We start from the raw sequence: 18,330 nt of genomic DNA, 5'->3' as shown, positions 1-18,330 counted from the left end.
AGAAAAGGCATACCCCAGATAGGTTCAGGATGGGGGTGAGGAAGCAGGTCACCAAAAAGACCAAGCCAGGAATAGAGGGTAGAAACTTCCAGGCCGAACTGGGGAGGTGGGGAGTGGAGATTTCACTTCTATCAACCAAAGGCCAATGTGGTTTTTGTTTGTTTGTTTTTTAAAGGTTTTATTTATTTATTGGACAGACAGAGATCACAAGAAGGCAGAGAGGCAGGCAGAGAGAGAGGAAGGGAAGCAGGGCCCCCGCTGAGCAGAGAGCCCGATGTGGGACTCGATCCCAGGACTCTGAGACCATGACCCAAGCCGAAGGCAGTGGCTTAACCCACTGAACCACCCAGGTGCCCCCAAAAAGAAAGATTTTAAGTTAAGACATTGTTTTTTCAAAATTCGAATCCAATGATTTTATGCTCTAAGTAACTTGGTTTCTAGGGGTTTTGAAGGTAAAGTCTCCTGGTACCCCAGTTCTCCTACACCCCTCCTTAAACTTGGCAAAGTACTTCCGTAAGAAACCTCCATCAAACCCCCTGCCTAGTGAATTCAGGGAGCTTCCGGAGCTGGGAATGCACGAGCCCTTGGTTATCCTAGAAGCTTGCCCTCCCCTCAGTACCTCGCCCTTTGCCTCTCTTCTGTTTGTTTGTTCCTGAATTGTGTCCTTGTTAATAAACTGGTTAATGTAAATAAAGTATTTCCCTGCATTGTGAGCCAGTCCCGAAAATTACTGAAGCTGAGGAGGGGGCTCATACCTGACGTATGGGCACCCGGTAAGAAGTTACAAGTGGCCCCCTAGAGACTTGTTGCTAGCACCTGAAGTAGGGTCAATCCTGTGGGACTGAGCCCTCCACCTGTAGGGCCTACACTCCCTCAGGAGCTGGTGTCCAAATTGAGTTGAATTGTTGGACAACTAGCTGGTGTGGGAGAGTCAGAGAAATCATCATTGGTGTGAAACTACCACCAAATTTAGGGTCCGAGGTGAAGTCAGAAAAGAAAACACCACAGGTGGCCCCTCACGTGAGGGACCCACTGAGGACCGAGGACGGGGTATGGGGAGGCCCAGGGCTTCCCCTGACAACAGTGCGCAAAGGGCCTCAGAAATGCCCCCAGCGTCAGGTGGCTGCTTCCAACAGCGCCAAACAGCTTGAAGAAAGAGAACAGGGTCAGGTTTTTAGCTGCCGTGTGTCCTGGCACAAACGACTCCTCAGATTTGCAAAGGAGCCTCCTGTTTCCTGCGGCCCATGGGGCTGCGGCAGCCCATCATCAAACCCGCAGGCTGATTCTGTGGCTTCCCGGTTAAATACTGACTGAATTCAGAGCCTCCTTAAATCTTTGAGGGGAACGCTAGGCACTGCTCCAGACAGAGCAAGGAGTGTGCACAGCGACACCGGGAAACACTCCACAAGCTCACGTCCAGTGGCAATTGTCATCTTCCTTGACCCCGCTGGCATCACCTGACATGGCAGGCCACTCCACGGTCCACCCACACTCCCCACACTGCTCCTTCCCATAGCCCTCTTCTGACTCTTCATGTCAAGCTGTAATGTGGGCTCCCCAGGGCTCAGCCCAGGTGTCATTTCTTCCCTCTTTACCTTCCCCTTGAGCGCTCGTTCAGTGTCATACCTTAAAGCGTTGTCTATGCACTGATGATGCCATTTCTTACCTCTGGCCTAGGCCTCACCTCCAGACGACAAGAAGCAACTGTCCCCTCAATGCCTCCCCTTGGGTATCTCTGGCATTAAATCCGAATGCGCCTTCACTTGACCTGTAGACCCCCAGCACCACACTGCCCCCTGTGGTCCTTCCCATGTCCCCAGCCGTGACCTCACCCCTGGGCATGGCCTGTTTCTCATATGCCTTCATCCAAACCAGCAACCAATCTTGGCTCTACCTTCACACTTTAGGCAGAATCCGACTACTTTTCAAGAGCCCCAATACCAACGTCAAGTTCTCTTGCCCAGATTGTCACAGTGGCCTCTGGACAGGTCTCCTGGCCTCCACTCCGCCCCCCTGTGTCCTCACTGTGTCCTGTGTCCTCGCTGTGTCCACCACCATTAGAATGTCAGCTCTGTAACAAGGGCTTGTCTGTTAGGCTTACTGCTCTGCCCCCATGGCTTAGCCCACAGTAGGCACTTGATGTGTTAGCAAATGACATGGGATGAAGAGAGATGGAAGAACGCAGAGGAATCTGATTACCATCAATGGCAGCCCCTCTGCACCCCCTTCCCCCGGAAGCAAGGTGTCCTCCCCCGAGACCTAGTGAGGGAGTTAGTTTGCCAGGGGAAGCCGACCCTCCTGCCCCTCTTCCCAAACTCCTTAACATCCCCGGTGCCTTAAACTGTAGATGGGTTCCCGCAGGGCACCTGACGGGCTCAGTCAGCTGAGCACCGTATGTGACTCTTTGTCTCAGGGTTGTGGGTTCAAGCCCCACGGTGGGTGTAGAGATTACTTAAAAATAAAATAAATATAAAGATGGATTCCAGCATGTCTGGAGGTCTTATTACCAAGTCAAACCCAGAGGGGAAGGCTTACATATCAAAGGAATTGTAAGACTTTGTTACTTTACCTTGGTCACAATATGAAGAGTATGTGGGAGAAAGGATCCAGGTCTGGGGCCAAGGAGATAAGAACCGAAGTTTAGATAGGGCTGAATTTATCAACACAGGTGCGTCTGCCAGAAATCTGGGATTCCGTGTGCTGGCTTGAGCTACAAGGGGTCGTTCTGTGTGTCTATTTGACCAGAAGGAAAGCTGAGTCTCACTAAACGCAATTGAGATGCCGAAAGTTCCCTGGTCTCATGTAGAGGAAAGAATCCAAAGCCTCAGAAAGATGCGCTCATTCATTGAAAACAAATGTTGGACTGAGTTTCTCAGACAGCTCACCCAGAGATACGCCCTTCTCTGTCGCTTAGAAGCTCGTTGCTGAGGGGAACGTCTTTCAGAAGTTTGTCTGCCTGGGCAGCTATAACACACCAAGTGGCTTAAACAACAGAAAGTTCTTGTCTCTTGGTTCTGGAGCCGAGGTGCTGGCAGGGCCACGCTCTCTGTGAAGGCACCGGGGAATCTGAATGAGGGCCCAGCCTAACGCAGTACGACCTTACCTCAACTCAGTACATCTGCAAAGATGCTATTTCTATCTTTCTTCTTCTTTTTTTTTTAAGATTAATTTTATTTATTTGAGAGACAGCATGAGTGGGAGAGGCAGAGGAAGAGGGAGAGAATCACAAGCAGACTTGGTGCTGAGTGTGGAGCTCCACGCGGGACATGATCTCACGACCCTGTCATCACCACCTGAGCTGGACACTTACCCAGCCGCACCACCTAGGTGCCCCCAAAGATTCTATTTCTAAATAAGGTCACATTATGAGGTATCAGGGGTTAGATCCTAAATGTCTGAATTTTTTTGTAGGAGAAACACAATTCAACCTTTACTTACTAGACAATAGAGTCACTGTTCTCCATGTGGGGGATTTTTTTTTTTTTTTAAGATTTTATTTCTTTATTTGAGAGAGAGAGAGAGAGAGAAGGAGGGAACACAAGCAGGGGGACAGGGAAAGGGAGAGGCAGGCTCACCATGGAATAAGGAGCCCCATGCAGGGCTCAATCCCAGTACCCTGGGATGATCTGAGCCAAAGGCAGAGGCCTAACGACTAAGCTACCCAGGTGTCCCCTTTCTTTTTTTTAAAGATTTATTTAGGGGCGCCTGGGTGGTTCAGTGGGCTAAAGCCTCTGCCTTCTGCTCAGGTCCTAATCCTGGGCTCCTGGGATTGAGCCCTGCATCGCATCGCATAGGGCTATCTGCTCAGCAGGGAGCCTGTTTCCCTTCTTCTCCCTCTGGTTGCCTCTCTGACCACTCATGATCTCTCTCTCTGTCAAATAAATAAATAAAATCTTTTTAAAAAATAAATAAAGATTTATTTGAGAGAGAGAGAGCATACACACACACTCACAAACCGGTGGAGAAGCAGAGGAAGAGAATGCCAAGCAGACTCCCCACTGAGCTCAGAGCCCGATGATGCAGAACTCAATCCCAGGACCCTGCGATCATGACCTGAGCTGAAGTCAAGAGTCAGAGGCCCAACTGACTGAACCATCCAGGCGCATCCTCCATTTTTCACTTTTAAAAAAATAATAATATTTTATTTATTTACTTGCAGAGAGGTCACAAGCAGGCAGACAGGCAGTCAGAGGGCGGGGGGGGGGGGAAGCACACTCCCTGCTGAGCAGAGAGTCCAATGCAGGGCTCAATCCCAGGACCCTGAGATCATGACCTGAGCTGACAGCAGAGGCTTAACCCACTGAGCCACCCAGGCGCCCTTCCATTTTTCACTTTTAATAAAATAGTTTTGTTCAAACAACAACATGCCCAGCCCCACACATGACTGATCTAAGCCAAACATGCCAACATTTCCTTTGCCAAGTGATCACTGTATTTTCTTTTAATATATAGTATGTATTTGTTATATTATAAACCTAACTCAAATGTTGCTGAAACCTTTTTTTTTTTTTTTTTTTAAGATTTTATTTTTAGGGGCGCCTGGGTGGCTCAGTGGGTTGGGCCTCTGCTTTCGGCTCAGGTCATGATCTCAGGGTCCTGGGATGGAGCCCTGCATTGGGCTCTCTGCTCGGCAGGGAGCCTGCTTCCCCTCTCTCTCTGCCTGCCTCTCTGCCTACCTGTGATCTTTGTCAAGTAAATAAATAAAATCTTTAAAAAATTTTTTTATTTTATTTTATTTTTAAAGATTTTATTTATTTATTTGACAGAGAGAGATCACCGTAGACAGAGAGCCTGATGCAGGACTCGATCCCAGGACCCTGAGATCATGACCTGAGCTGAAGGCAGTGGCTTAACCCACTGAGCCACCCAGGTGCCCCCCCCAAAATTTTATTTTTAAGTAATCACTACACCCATTGTGGGGCTCGAACTCACTGCCCCGAGATCAAGAGTCACGTGCTCCACTGACTGAGCCATCCAGACACCCCTGCTAAAGCCTATGCCTTTGGAACAGCATTTCTTTCTATACAAATGTCCTCTGACCCTAACATCCAATAATGGTCATTGTTTCCTAGCAACCTAAAATGCTATACAATTTTTCAATACGACGAAATATAATCCCTCTTCCTATGGCTCTGGTAGAACATTGGACCTGAAGAAAAATTCTCATAGTGTTAGATCTTATTCCTTCTGCTGTTGCTTTGCTATTAGAAGTCTTTAACATCTTCTCCCAAAAGTGCTGAGGCCTCTCAGGTGTCCACCCAGGACCTCAGTGTCCAGAGACGGGGGGAGGACCATCAAGCTGTCACCTAATCTTGACCACCAGGAAGACCATTGCAGCTGAAATCGTGCTGAACTTGGGGATGAAGGCCAGAGGTTTCTGTCACTGATCGTGACACAATTGGGTAAGGCAGAGCCATAGCTACTGGCAACACCGGACCTGACAGAAGCAGCCCGGCCACAGCTACCTCCATCCCGACACACTGGGAGAGGTGCAGATGGGCAGCCAACATGTCCAGCCCCATCGTGTCCACCGAGGAGCAGCCCTGCGACTTGCCCTCCAACAGCCTGGCCCCAGCGCAGGAAGCATGCAGAGTCCAGTGAAGTCCTGGACCAGGAGAAAGGGAAAACCCTGCCTGTTACCATCTTCCCCAACCCAAAGGCAGGTGACAAAAAAAAACAGGGCAGAACCAGCCAACACGCTCCCACTCAATGCCCTGCCGCCCCTCCATCCTTGACCCAGCCCCTGGTTCCATCCGCTCCCCAAAGATGCCATGATCTGGAACCCATAATTTCCCCTTAACGGTCCTCCACCTCAGATGCCCCTTCACACATCTGCTTCCTGGGTGAGGACCCAGAATCCTAGGTTGGCCCAGAGAAAACTCGGCCCTGTCCCTGCCCATGGGCACCAGGCCCAGGACTAACTCCAGGACAAGACAGCTTCCTCTCCAGAGAGGGGTAGGCATGGAAGTGGGAGCTGGACTGAAGATCCCAACACAGACCTATGAGAGTCCTCAATGTGGGAGTCTTCAGAACCAGCTGAAAATACCTCAGAAATGGAGAGATGGCCACAAGCTACAACCTTAGATTCTCATTTTTAATTTTTTTTTTTTAAGTAAGCTCTAGGCCCAACATGGGGCTTGAACTCACAACCCGGAGATCAAGAGTCACATGCTCTCCTGACTGAGCCAGCCAGGCGCCCCAATTTTTTCTTTAAGTATTTATTGCAAAGAATGCTGGACACAGTGTGATGTGCAGCTGAGATCCACCAACCATCACCCATTCCAGGGAGAATGGGAAAATGTCTTTGACACAAGCACATGTGTCTTCGACACAAATGTTTTGACACGAGAACCGTCATGGATAAAACCTGGCAGCCAACCAGTGGGTGGCTGCCCATGCAGAGAACACTCCAGGCAGAGGCGGAGAGGATCTGCCCCAAGTGATGCCATGCCCCCAGACTTCCCTCTGCCCAATCCCAGTCCTCGTAACACTCTGGGTCCAGCAGCTCCTGACTGCCCTCGCTGGTTGTGCCTCGCTGGTCGTGCCTCGGCCAGCCGGTCCTGGAGAGGTGGGGACGTCTCAATGTACATGGCGCCAACCAAAGAGACCCACCAAGGCCAACAAGCAAGCATGTCCAAGTGACCAAGTCATCAAAACTCTGGGGGACATGGAAGCAAGGGCTGTGGTCCCCATGTCCCAAAGGCAGTGGCATGGTCCTCTGGTCCTGACTTCAGGGCTAGGGGCTCTGGCAGTCGTAAGTCCAGAAGCTCCTGCCCCAGCCCTCCACCAGGTCTGTCCACGGCCACTGCAGTGCACAAGGCTGAGATGACCAGCCGGGGTGGGGGCACAGGTTCCCCTCAGGGGCAGGCGGCACCTACAGGCTGCAAAGCCCCAGGAGGCTGGGAAAGATGGGCTATTCTGCCAGGGAAGTTTCCAGGTACAATGTGGGCTCAGAATCCCGGACCAGGACCCAACTGTGGACAGCAGGGCCTCCGACTACAGACCCAGACACCCCCCCACACAGCTTCTCAACTTGCCAGCCATGCCTCCTGCCCAGAGACAAGAGGGAGCCAGGACCCTGGCGCCCAGGGAGGCCAGCCTGCCTCCCTGGGCCCAAAGGAACTCAGGGGTGTATGACAGATAGCAGCCCCCCAGGGTGATTCTCACGCCAGGCTCCCACACACAGGAAGCCGAAGCTGTGCCATGCTGGGAAAATCCTCCCCTGGGCAGGGTGCCCCCGCCTTCCTGCCGGTCCCCTGCTCGGTCTCACGGGCGGAGGGCAGTGAATGCCAGGACAGGCTTGTTTCTCTGAATGGTTCACAGCAAATGCATTTCTCGGCCACCAGGGTCCGCTCCTGTGTGGACACAGCGGTGACAGGGCAGAGGTAGCGAGGGGAGCACAGTAGGGGACGGAGAGGCGGGATGGCAGCCTCTTCCTCGAGCACCTGCGTCGGCACAGGAAAGGGCGTTCACACGGCCACCCCGACTTCATGTGCTTTCACCGGGACAGGCATGGGGCAGGGGTGGCTTGGGCCCCCAGCTCCCCAAAATGTTCCAGTGTATGCACGGTTGAGAAGGGGTGACCACAAGGGCCGCACCCCCTGTGGGCTTCTGCTGAAGTGAGCCCACGGCGTTCACGAGCTGCTCCGACACGAGGGCCGGGCCTTGGCGGCTCTCCGGTTCCCGGCGGGCAGGACGGGAGGGGCACCCCCGGGCAGATCCAGTCTGGCCAAAGCTTTACAGCAGCCCATCGGGCACGACGTCTAACCCTGTCACCATCGATGAGGAATCAGGGGAACCAGTGCATGGCCTCTGGGATGCTCCAGCAGAGAAACTGTGACACGGGCCTGGGGGCCTGTCATGACCACACCTGCAGAGCTCAATATCTGCCTGGGGGTGGCAGTGGAGGAGACATGGTCACTGGTGAGCAGGGACCGTGACAAGGGCTTCCTCCGGGGGCCTCGAGATGTCTACATTCTGCAAAACACACACACAAAACACAGAATGTTCACTCTGTGGCCAGAACAGATGGACACCCACTGTCCTACTGTCTACTTTACTCATCGCTGCAGTCTTCTGGGTTCACATACTCACCCTCCCAGAGCCCTGGCTGTTGGACTCCAACTCCCAAACTTCCCTAAGAGCGAGGTGCCCAGGAGCCTCTCCACAGGTGAGTGGGTGGATGAGCACAAGAAGTCAAAGGCAGGGGAGGAAGGTGCTTGGGTCCTGCTGGCTCCTTGCTCACGGGACCGGCAGTGCCCAGAACGAGGCCCTCCCACCTCCTGTCTCAGATGTTAGGCAACTGGAAGGGAACAGTGGCTGGGGGCTCAAATCCTCACCGGTGGGGGCAGGGAAGGGCACCCCGCTCCTGGGGGTGCCCACCTCCTGGTCTAAGTCTTGGTGGGCAGGTATCTGATGAGGCCCCAGGAGCCTGTGTACCCCTCCTCATCTGCGGCCTGCTCTGTCCTCTCAGCGCCGGGGCGCAGGGTGCCCTGGACCTCCTGAAGCTGGCAGCTAGAGACGGGCCTCACCCAGCCACAAAGACCAGCCCCTTCCATGGCTGCGGGGCTCAGGCCTGAGGGATACAGGGCCTGACACTTTCCTCAGCTCCATGAGACGGTGCTATGAGTCCCCCAATCCTGGTGGCCCATCTTGATTGTGGGCCCTCACAACCAGCACCTGCTGAAGCAGGTCACCTGAGGCCACCGTGATGCACCCGGACTCACAGGGAAGAAGAAATGGCCCCCAGGGGCCCACCTCTGGGTTTGCTGAACCAGCCACTGCAAGGGGAGGGACAGGTATGACTCTGATGCGGGATGGGGCAGGCTTCCTGGGGGCCCCTTTCCCATCTCAGTTTGCTCCCAAGAATAGGCTAGGGCCCGGGAATCCTGCCACCTAAAGGGAACCTGGGGTCAGCGGAAGGTGGCCTCTCGGAAGCCAGCATGCAGAGGGGGGCAAAGGGGCTGCCAGGGAACCTATGGGTCCCACCCTATAGATGTTCAGCCCCCAGTGCCTGCCAGGTCCAGGGGCTTCTCTTACCATCACCCCTACCCTATCAGTCAGAGAGGGCCCACTGCCTTCTGGACTTCCCTCAACACAAAGGGCACCTGTTAGGACATGCCTTCCCCAGTGACCTATGGGGGCCAGAGGGGGCCTGCAGCAGAGTCTCAGGACAAACAGGGAAGAGGCCTGCACGGTGGATGGTCCCAGTGAGGGGGCAGCACCTTAAGACATCCACATATCTCTGCCAGTAGGGATCAAGGCCAAGGGGCTGCAGGTGAGCAGCCCAAGTTGTGCACCTTTGGCAGGGACCCAGAGCCCCCCATATCCCCTTATGGGGGGCAGGAGGCACAACGGAGACCCCAGGAGCCTTCTTGGTGCACCTGACTCCAGGAATGGGATCCAGAAGGGCCAGTCCAGCCCTTGGCCTCAGTGGAAGAGGTAAGCAATGTGGCAGAGAGACCTCCCATGGACATGGAAAGGGGTTCTAGGCAATGGTTCGAGGAGCTTCTATCTTAAACAAGGCACTGGAGGAACACAGGGTCATGAACTGCTCTGTAGCAGGACCATCTCTATCCAGCACCAACACACCCTTAAACCTGTAGAGCCCTTTCCCCAATAAAAAGCACATACCATTTTAGTTTTTAAAGGTGCTTGAAGTTGGAAAGGATGCCCATGAGGCCTGAACTTAGAGGGGATCATGGAAGAATCTCCACCTGTCCCCTTGTAGGCCTCCTACTTCTTTCCCAGCTGAGGCTCCCTCTCCCGCTGGCTCAGACCTCTACGGTAGGGCTGCTGGGAAGCCACCATACCCAGGGTCAGGTACTTCCTACCCTGGTGGCCCAGCTCTAGGGACTTCCCCACTCCCAGGGCAGCCCCCTTGGGAAGGCCTGGTCCAGAGCCATGACCTTGCCCTGATAACAGGACAGCAGGCTTGGCACAGAACTCAAGTTCTCTCTGGCAGGCACCCCAGCTGGCCCTGGGCCTGGGAGATGCTGTATCTGGATACCCCTGGGAATAAGCTCACCACCCCAGCCATAACCCCGCTGCTACCTGAGGCCTGTCCCGGTGCGTGTTCACAGCCATCACATTCAGGAATATGGACTCCACTTTACAACCTGCCAAAGGGAAGATGTAAATCCATTTCCCCTCCTGGAGCCGTAGAGGGTAGAGGCTTCTCTCGGGTGGGAGCCCTAGGTGTCAGAGAACAGGCAGCCATTCTCAGCCTCACCCAGTCCTCCCACCTTAGGCAGCTTTGCACGCGAGGAAGGACGAGGCACACCGCAGCCCTGTGTTTATCATGTGCCACCGTGCAGCCTTGGTGAGAAGCCCAGACACCCAGGAGGGCTTCACCGAGGACATGAGCTGTCCACTGCCAGGGCAGAGCCGTCTAAGCAGCCCCAGGCCTGAGCTCCACATGTTATCGATCCGTGAGCCTTCAGGGCCCCTGAACCACTCAAACCCCAAGCCACAAACACAAGGCCAAATCCACATCACACCAGGGGCTCTGAGCAATGGGCACGAGGGGATGGGCACACAGGGGCCTGACATCAGCTGTCGCTGGGCTTTCTGGTCATTCTCCCAAGGACACGACCCCCTGAGGGGTGCCTCGTAGCATGTGCTCAAGGTGACAAGCTGAGACCAGGAGCTTAGAAGGTGGCCTGAAGTCCCTTGCAGGCATAATGAAAGGCAGAGGTGGGGCTCAAATGAGTCTGCCCTCAAGATACTCTGAGTATTTTAAGGCCCAGGTCCTGGGGGCCGTCGGGGTTTCAGAAAAAAACAGAAAAGCCCGTCATGCGGGTGGATGATGGTTAAGGATCGCTGGAAAGGCTCATGTGGCCACAGAAACTAAAACCAAAAAAAAAAAAAAAGGAAACTGGGAAAGGCAGTGAGTAGACAGTAGACAGAGAAAGAATGAGACCCTAAGCCCCTAAGGGGATTTTCAAGGGATCTACAGAAACATCATGGAGCCCCGTGGAAAGCCAGTGTCTAGCAAGCAGGCCAGTGTTCCAGAAGCTTCCTTACCGTAAGCCACAGGGGTCAGCTTCAGGACGGTGTGCAGCGGACACTTGAGGTAGGGCAGCTGCTCTGTGGACACAGATGGGCAGGACTGGCACACCAGGGACGCTCACATAACAGTCCCTCTATCTCTCTCACATATACACACCCCACCTCCCTGGGGGCCGGCCAGTACCTGCTGCCTTATCAAGGAAGTAGGCCAGGAGACAGCGCATCACGGCCTGGTGACAGATGACCAGCACATTCTCTTGCCTCTCCAGCTCCATGATGACAGGCTCAAGGCGCTGGACCAGGTCCTCGTAGGACTACAAGGACAAGCAGGAAGGGTCCCTCAGGCCCTGCTCCAGCAGTAGTGATGGAAATGTTCTTTTTTTTTTTTTTTTGGAAATGTTCTTGGTAGCAGGCTACCTCCTCCCTTCCAGGACCCTCACTGTTAGGGGAGGCTATGGCTAGATATCCTCCAGCCTGGCACCCCGGGGGCATGGGCAGTGGGGGTGGGCAGCTCTGGGCTAGGGCCGGTCACTATAGGACAGTGAGATGTCCAGCTTGAGAGGGAAGCTGGGAGGGGAGAAGAACTGGCAGTCTGCGAAAGAGAATGCATCCTCTAGCCCAGGGCCAGGTCCCAGGAGGACTGGAGGGCCGGGCTGGGCCTCAGGCTGCCAGCCAAAGGGGGCCATCTTCCTGCCTACCCACAGGGACCCCAGTGGAACCCCCAGCTGCTGGAAAGTAGGACTGGTAGTAGAGATGCAGCGCCCTTCCAGCCCACGGCAGATGGAACGCACAGAGAGAACCATGGGGTGGGAGGAGCAAAGACCCCCAGAACTTTCTGGAACATGACCCATCAGCATGCCTGAAGGCCCAGGAACAAAGATCCTCATGGTCGAAGTGCCCTGGGCCTCCCCTGGGTGCTGCGAGGTAGCCTATGAGGGAGCCTTTGGACCAACCTGTGGGCCCTAAGGTGTAGAGACTTCCGCTGGAGATCAAGCCCTCTTTGCACACAGTGAGCAGGCCGTCAAAACACAGCCTCAAGCTGGAGCCAGAAGTGCCCCCCGCAGGCTGACGGGGAGCAATGCCCCTAGTTCCCGGGGATCCTAGATCAGTTCTTTTGGTAACTGTAATCTCCCTGCCTATTTCCCCTGCTGTATTCTCAACTCTGAACAGGCAACTGCTTTGCTTCTTTCTATGGTTATCTGGGTTAGTTTTAAATCTGAGCTTTGCCTCACAGTACGATGTAGGGAATAATTAATGCTCCCCGGAGCTTACTTTTCCTGAAGATAGTCTAGCAAGGGGGGCCAAGAGCCTGGCACCTGGGGTGGGGAGCAGCTTCTGCAGCTGTCCACGTATGTTCGTACATATGTGTGTGTCTGTAGGGGTATCTTTATCTGGCCACTGTCCCAGGCCACCTCCCGGAAGTGGGAGATACCCAAGTCAAAGGTGACCGACTTCTGACCTGGGCCCTGGGCTGAGGCAGGAGCCAGTCTGAGGGAAGGTGTCTGAGCACATGGCTTCTTGTGGCCACGACTCAACTGAGGAAGGTCTTCCTAGCCTGTATTCAGGGCCCTGTGTCTGGAGCCAGGGGGAGGGCATGCATGATCCCTGGGATACCCCGGGGAAGGGGAAAGGCAAGGATGTGGAACATCGGAGAGTAGGAATCTAACGAGTCTCAGAGTTGGGAGTCCGTGCAGCCATGTCCATCTGCCGCCGAAGGTGGGTGGGGACCGCGGCCTGGGTACCATGGAAGGGAAGTGGCATAGATGACACACACACCCAGCCTGGCCAAGTTCTGAGGTCAGGCCCCACCTGCTGCCCACGCAGCCTCCAGAGTCCCCCAGGGGCCCTGGGGCAGACGGCAGGGGGCAGCTGGGGCTAAGCCCCCATATCCCACTTACCTCCCCCTTGGGGTACCGGTACCGGTACTTGTCCTGGTCCCGCAGGGCAAATTCCAGTGGATAATGATCTTGAATTTCTTCGTAGGTCATCTCCTCACAGACACCCTAAGGAGATACGGAAGTCGTCACATCTCCCATGCCAGGCCTGGGGATCAGCCCTGTGTCGGGGACGCGGGGGAGGGCAGGCAGAGGGGACCAGGTTTACGGAGCATTTCCTGGGCTACGGGGGCTCTCCCAGCTTGGAGCTTAGAATCCCTCTGGAAAAAGCAGGCTTGTGGGGACACTGACCAAGGGGGCAGCCCCTCGTCTGTAAAGAGCTACCACAACAGTCTTTTTCATCCATTCAGTTTACGCCATAAAAATAAACAGGAATGTGGGCGCCTGGGTGGCTCAGTGGGTTAAGCTGCTGTCTTCGGCTCAGGTCATGATCTCAGGGTCCTGGGATCGAGTCCCGCATCGGGCTCTCTGCTCAGCAGGGAGCCTGCTTCCCTCTCTCTCTGCCTGCCTCTCCATCTACTTGTGATATCTCTCTGTCAAATAAATACATTAAAAAAAAAAATCTTAAAAAAAAAAACAAAACAGGAATGTTAACTATGCGTCATTCCTTGTGTCGTTTGTTCTCTGTGCTATAGAAATATGTATTCTGAGTTATGGACTGTCGTCCAAGCCATAAAGCAAGATGTCACTTGAATTCCTTCGACACACATACACACTCACACATAGTGTAGATTACCTTCTATAAATGCTATTTTTAAGAAAAAAATCCAGCAAAGAACACTGGTTCTCAACACATGAGTGTGGTTTAAGGGCCCCAAGAGGGGAAGAAGCCATAAAATGTCCTAATAAAAAGTTGCTGGCCTCTGCCTTTGTTCTAAGTTGTTTTCTAGACCAAGCCTTGGGGCAAAGGTATCTATTAAGAAGGAAAGGCCAAGAGAAAAACTTTTAGCTATAAATGTCTGTATGGGGGAAAAAAAAAGAAGAAAGATCTCAAATCAATAATCTGATCTTCCACCTTAAGATACTGGAAAAAAGAAGAGCAGGCTAAAGGCAGAGCAAGCGGAAGGAAGGAAGTAATAAAGACCAGAGCAGAAAGGAATGTAACAGAAAACAGAAGACAGAGAAAAACAATGGAAGCAGAAGTGGGTTCCTTGATAAGATGAACAGAATTACAGACCACAGACTGACAAGAGAAAAAGCTCCAGTCACTATGATTAGGCATCACAGAGGAACAGGACTACCAAGCTTCCAGAATGAGAACAGACTCTAAGGGGCTATTGTGAACAACTCTGTGCCAACAAATGAGATAACTTACGTGAAATAAGAAAATTCCGAGAAAGACCAAGCATCTTTGTTGAGTCAGATGTGCCCTTCCTGAAAGAGACCATCAAGTCCTAATGCAGGGTACCTGTGAGCGTGACCTTATTTAGAAGTAGGGTTTGGGGGCATCTGGGTGGCTCCATCAGTTGAGTATCGGACTCTTGATTTTGGCTCAGGCCATGATCTCAGGGTTGTGAGACTGAGCCCTGTGTCGGGCTCTGTGCTCAGTGCAGAGTCTGCTTGAGATTCTGTGTCTCCCCTTTCCTCTACCCCTCCCCCAGCTCACACGTGCTCTCTCACTCTCTTTCTAAAATAAATAAAACACATTTTTAAAAAGATTTTATGTATTTATTTGACAGAGAGCGAGAGAGCACAAGAGGACGAGTGGCAGAGGGAGAGGGAGAAGCAGACTTGCCTCTGAGCAGGGAGCCTGACCCAGGGCTTGATCCCAGGACCCCAGGATGGTGACCTGAGCTGAAGGCAGACGTTAACCAACTGAGCCACCCAGGCACCCCTAAAACAAATAAAATCTTAAAAAAAAAAAAAAGAAAGAAAAAGAATGGGGCACCTGGGTGGCTCAGTGGGTTAAAGCCTCTGTCTTCAGCTCAGGTCATGATCTCAGGGTCCTGGGATCGAGCCCCGCATCGGGCTCTCTGCTCAGCGGGGAGCCTGCTTCCTCCACTCTCTCTGCCTGCCTCCCTGCCTACTTGTGATCTCTGTCAAATAAATAAATAAAATCTTAAAAAAAAAAAAAAGAAAAAGAAAGAGTTTTTTCAGATGTAACCAAGTAAATGCGGTCACCAAGGGTGGGCCCCAGTCCACTGACTAGACGTCCTTTCAAGATGACCAAGTGAAGACACAGAGAGACACATACAGGAAAGAAGGCCATGCAAGGACGGAGATTACAGCTGTAAGTTAAGGAACGCCGAGGGCTGTTGGCAAGCACCAGATACTATGGCAAAAATATGAGCATTGAGGGGGCGCCTGGGTGACTCAGTGGGTTAAAGCCTCTGCCTTCGGCTCAGGTCATGATTCCAGGGTCCTGGGATCGAGCCCCACATTGGGCTCTCTGCTCAGCAGGGAGCCTGCTTCCCTTTCTCTCTCTCTCTGCCTGCCTCTCTGCCCACTTGCGATCTCTCTCTGTCAAATAAATAAATAAAATCTTTTTAAAAAAATATGGGCACTGATAGTGATTCTAGTAAAGGCTCAGATGGAAGTGAAGCATGGTAGAGAGAGCTTCTATCATCTTAGAAATACAGATATCCTCACAAGCATAATAGAAATACAAACATTGGGGTTCGTATTTCTGGGATCTGGGAACCTGGGAGGCTCCATTGGTTAAGCAGCCAACTGGAGACTTCAACTGAGGTCATGATCTCGGGGTCCTGGGATCGTGCCCCATACCGGGTTCCACGCTCAGCGGGGAATCTGCCTGAGATTCTCTCTCTCCCTCTTCCTCTGCCCCACTGCCCTCACTCATGCTCTTTCTCTCTCTCTCTCTCTCAAATAAATAAATAAATATTTAAAAAAAAAGAAAAAAGAAAAAGAATATGAATGTGAAAGGTACTTCTGGTGAGGCCTCAGAAGGAAATGGAAATGGTAATTTACTGGACACTAAAGAAAAGGCGATCTTTGTTAGAAAATGGCAGAGAGCTTGCTGAAGGATGTTCTACTGTTGGTAGGTTATATAAAAAAAAAAAAAAAGGCAGATGATAGCAAGAGTTGGTAAGGATGCTGATAAATCACACCCCTCAGGCACTGCTGGTGGGAACATACAAGGCTGCGGCCTGGCAGTTTTCTGCAAGGTTAAATACAGAGTCTACCACGTGAGCCCGCAATTCCACTCCTCTATATATGCCCAAGAGAAAGGACAACGTGTCCACACAAAAGGCTGCACACGAATGTTCAGAGCAACATCATTCCTAGGAGCCCCCTAATGCATATCCCGCAAAAGCCCATCAGCTGAGGACTGGATATGTTGTATGGGGTACATCCGTCCAACAGGATACGGGACAACATAACAGGATGAAGCTCGGACACTTGCTACCACACACATGGACCTTGAAAACATGCTAAGTGAAAGAAAAGTGAAAGAAAAAAAACACTAAGTCACACACAAAAAAATCGCATAGTGTATGATTCCATTTATATGAAATATCCCCACTAGGCCAGTCCACGAAGACACAAAACAGACGAGTGGTAGCCTCCAGCTGGCGGGAGGAATTGAAAGGAAATGGAGGGATGGGGTCAGGGTTGCTTTTTGGAGCAATGCAATGTTTGCGATTAATTGTGGTTGTGGTTGCAGAGCTGTGGGACTATACTAAGAACCACTGAATTGTACGTGTTAGGTAGGTGAACCAGATGGTATGTGAATTATTTCTCAATAAAGATGGTATTTAGAAAGAAGAAAGAAAGAAAGAAAGAAAGAAAGAAAGAAAGAAAGAAAGAAAGAAAGAAAGAAAGAAAGAAACAGATAAGGCCATGAATTGTAGACTGAACTAAGGGGAAAAAAAAAAACACACCCCAGTGTTGAAACAGAAGGCTAGCCCAAGGCTGTTTACCAGAACCCAGGAAAAGAACAAAGATAAACAAAGAAGAATGATGACTAGATCACAGATATTAGGAAAAGTGGAAAGATAAAGAAGAGAATTCACCAGCATCTAGGAAAATAATCAGATTAACTACAAAGGGAAAAAAAGAAACAACTGGGGTGGCCTAAGGCTTCTGTGTGAAGCCCAGTGTTAGAGCCGGGACTGAGTCCCTGCAGGGCGCACCCCGGTGGAAACATGGCCACCGGCCTCCATGACTCCTAGCAGTCCCAGCTGATGGGAGCCTACAAGGCGGTCAAAGGAGCTACAGGAGGGTCACAAAAAGTGCTTACCCTTTTCAAGAGCTCACCAGTTCTCCCCCAAACTCCCTCCTTCCACTCAGTAGATAAATATTTAGTGAGTCCCTACCGTGTTGGACACAAGGAAGACTCAGTTCCTGCTCACATGACCCAGAACGCCTCCCAGGGGCCGGAAACCCCGAATGGTTCTGGATGCTTGTCTTCTTCGCAGTTATCACTTTTTTCCCCTTTCCCACATGTTGGTTCCTTGCACCTGGTCCAGTTCCGACCACAGGGCGGGCTGGCATAAATATGTGAATAAATGAGTAAGGGGCCTGCAGATCCCTCCACTCCTCTTTCTTGCTTGGCTGCTAGCCACATTCCAGGTGTCACCTTACCATTCTAGTGTCACCTGGAAAGGTGCCACTGCGGGCGCCTCTCACTGGTCTCCCTTCTCCAGCCTGTCCCCCTTCCTCACCCCCAACAACCCATTCTCTATGCCAGCTGGGGTGACCTTTCTACAATTCAAATCTGCTCTCATTACCAGCCTGCACTTCAGGCAACGGTGGCCTCGCCTGTTTCAGAACAGCCCTCCAGGGAGAGCAACTGGAAAAGTCAGACAGGAAAAAAAAAAAATTAATTTGCTTGATATTATCATAGAGCAACAAGGTGGAGAGGCCGTGAGGGGCCGAGGTCTTGGAGAAAAGGGAAGCCCAAAGATAGAAACCTGGTACATGGCATCATTTCTCCTTTTGGGGTTCTGTTGCTTTGAAAGTGGCAGTTAAAAGGATGAGAAGCTGGGGGTGAGGGAGATGGGTGAAGGTAGTCCAAGGGTACAAAATTCCAGTGATAAGATAAATAAGTCTTGAGACATCTGGGTGGTTCAGTTGGTTAAGCGTCTGCCTTCAGCTCAGGTCACAATCCTGGGATCATGGGATTGAGTCCCGCATCAGGCTCCCTGCTAAGCAGGGAGCCTGCTTCTCCCTCTGCCTGCTGCTCCCCCTGCTTGTTCTCTCTCTTTCTCTCGCTTTCTCACACACACACACAAATAAATAAAATCTTAGATTATACATACATAAAAAAGGATAAATAAGCTTTTGGGATATAACATACATCATGGTGACTATAATTAACAATACTTTGTCGTATATTTGAAAGTTGCTGAGGGGAGCCTGGGTGGCTTGGTCAGTTAAGCATCCACCTTTGGTTCAGATCATGATCCCGGGGTCCGGCATCGAGTCCCAGGATTGAGTCCCGCATTGGGTTCCCTGCTCAGTG

General features: G+C 52.0%; 1 protein-coding gene across 5 annotated transcripts in view; it reads right to left on the bottom strand.

The window, feature by feature from the left end:
* Positions 1-6,073: 6,073 nt before the first annotated feature.
* Positions 6,074-18,330, bottom strand: part of PFKFB4 (6-phosphofructo-2-kinase/fructose-2,6-biphosphatase 4) — a 34,928-nt gene continuing 22,671 nt past the window's right edge. For all 5 annotated transcript variants that reach the window (XM_082686004.1, XM_082686003.1, XM_082686005.1 and 2 more), the window contains exons 10-14: positions 12,909-13,013; positions 11,195-11,324; positions 11,026-11,088; positions 10,054-10,118; positions 6,074-7,977 (exon numbers count right to left, since the gene is read on the bottom strand). In XM_082686004.1, the coding sequence (XP_082542130.1) occupies positions 7,918-7,977; positions 10,054-10,118; positions 11,026-11,088; positions 11,195-11,324; positions 12,909-13,013 (423 nt within the window). In that variant the 3' untranslated portion in view covers positions 6,074-7,917. The remainder of the gene's footprint in view (positions 7,978-10,053; positions 10,119-11,025; positions 11,089-11,194; positions 11,325-12,908; positions 13,014-18,330) is intronic.

The sequence above is a fragment of the Mustela nivalis genome (assembly GCF_964662115.1).
Source record: "Mustela nivalis genome assembly, chromosome: 1".
NCBI classification, from domain to species: domain Eukaryota; kingdom Metazoa; phylum Chordata; class Mammalia; order Carnivora; family Mustelidae; genus Mustela; species Mustela nivalis.
This window is presented reverse-complemented; position numbering and strand designations above follow the sequence as displayed.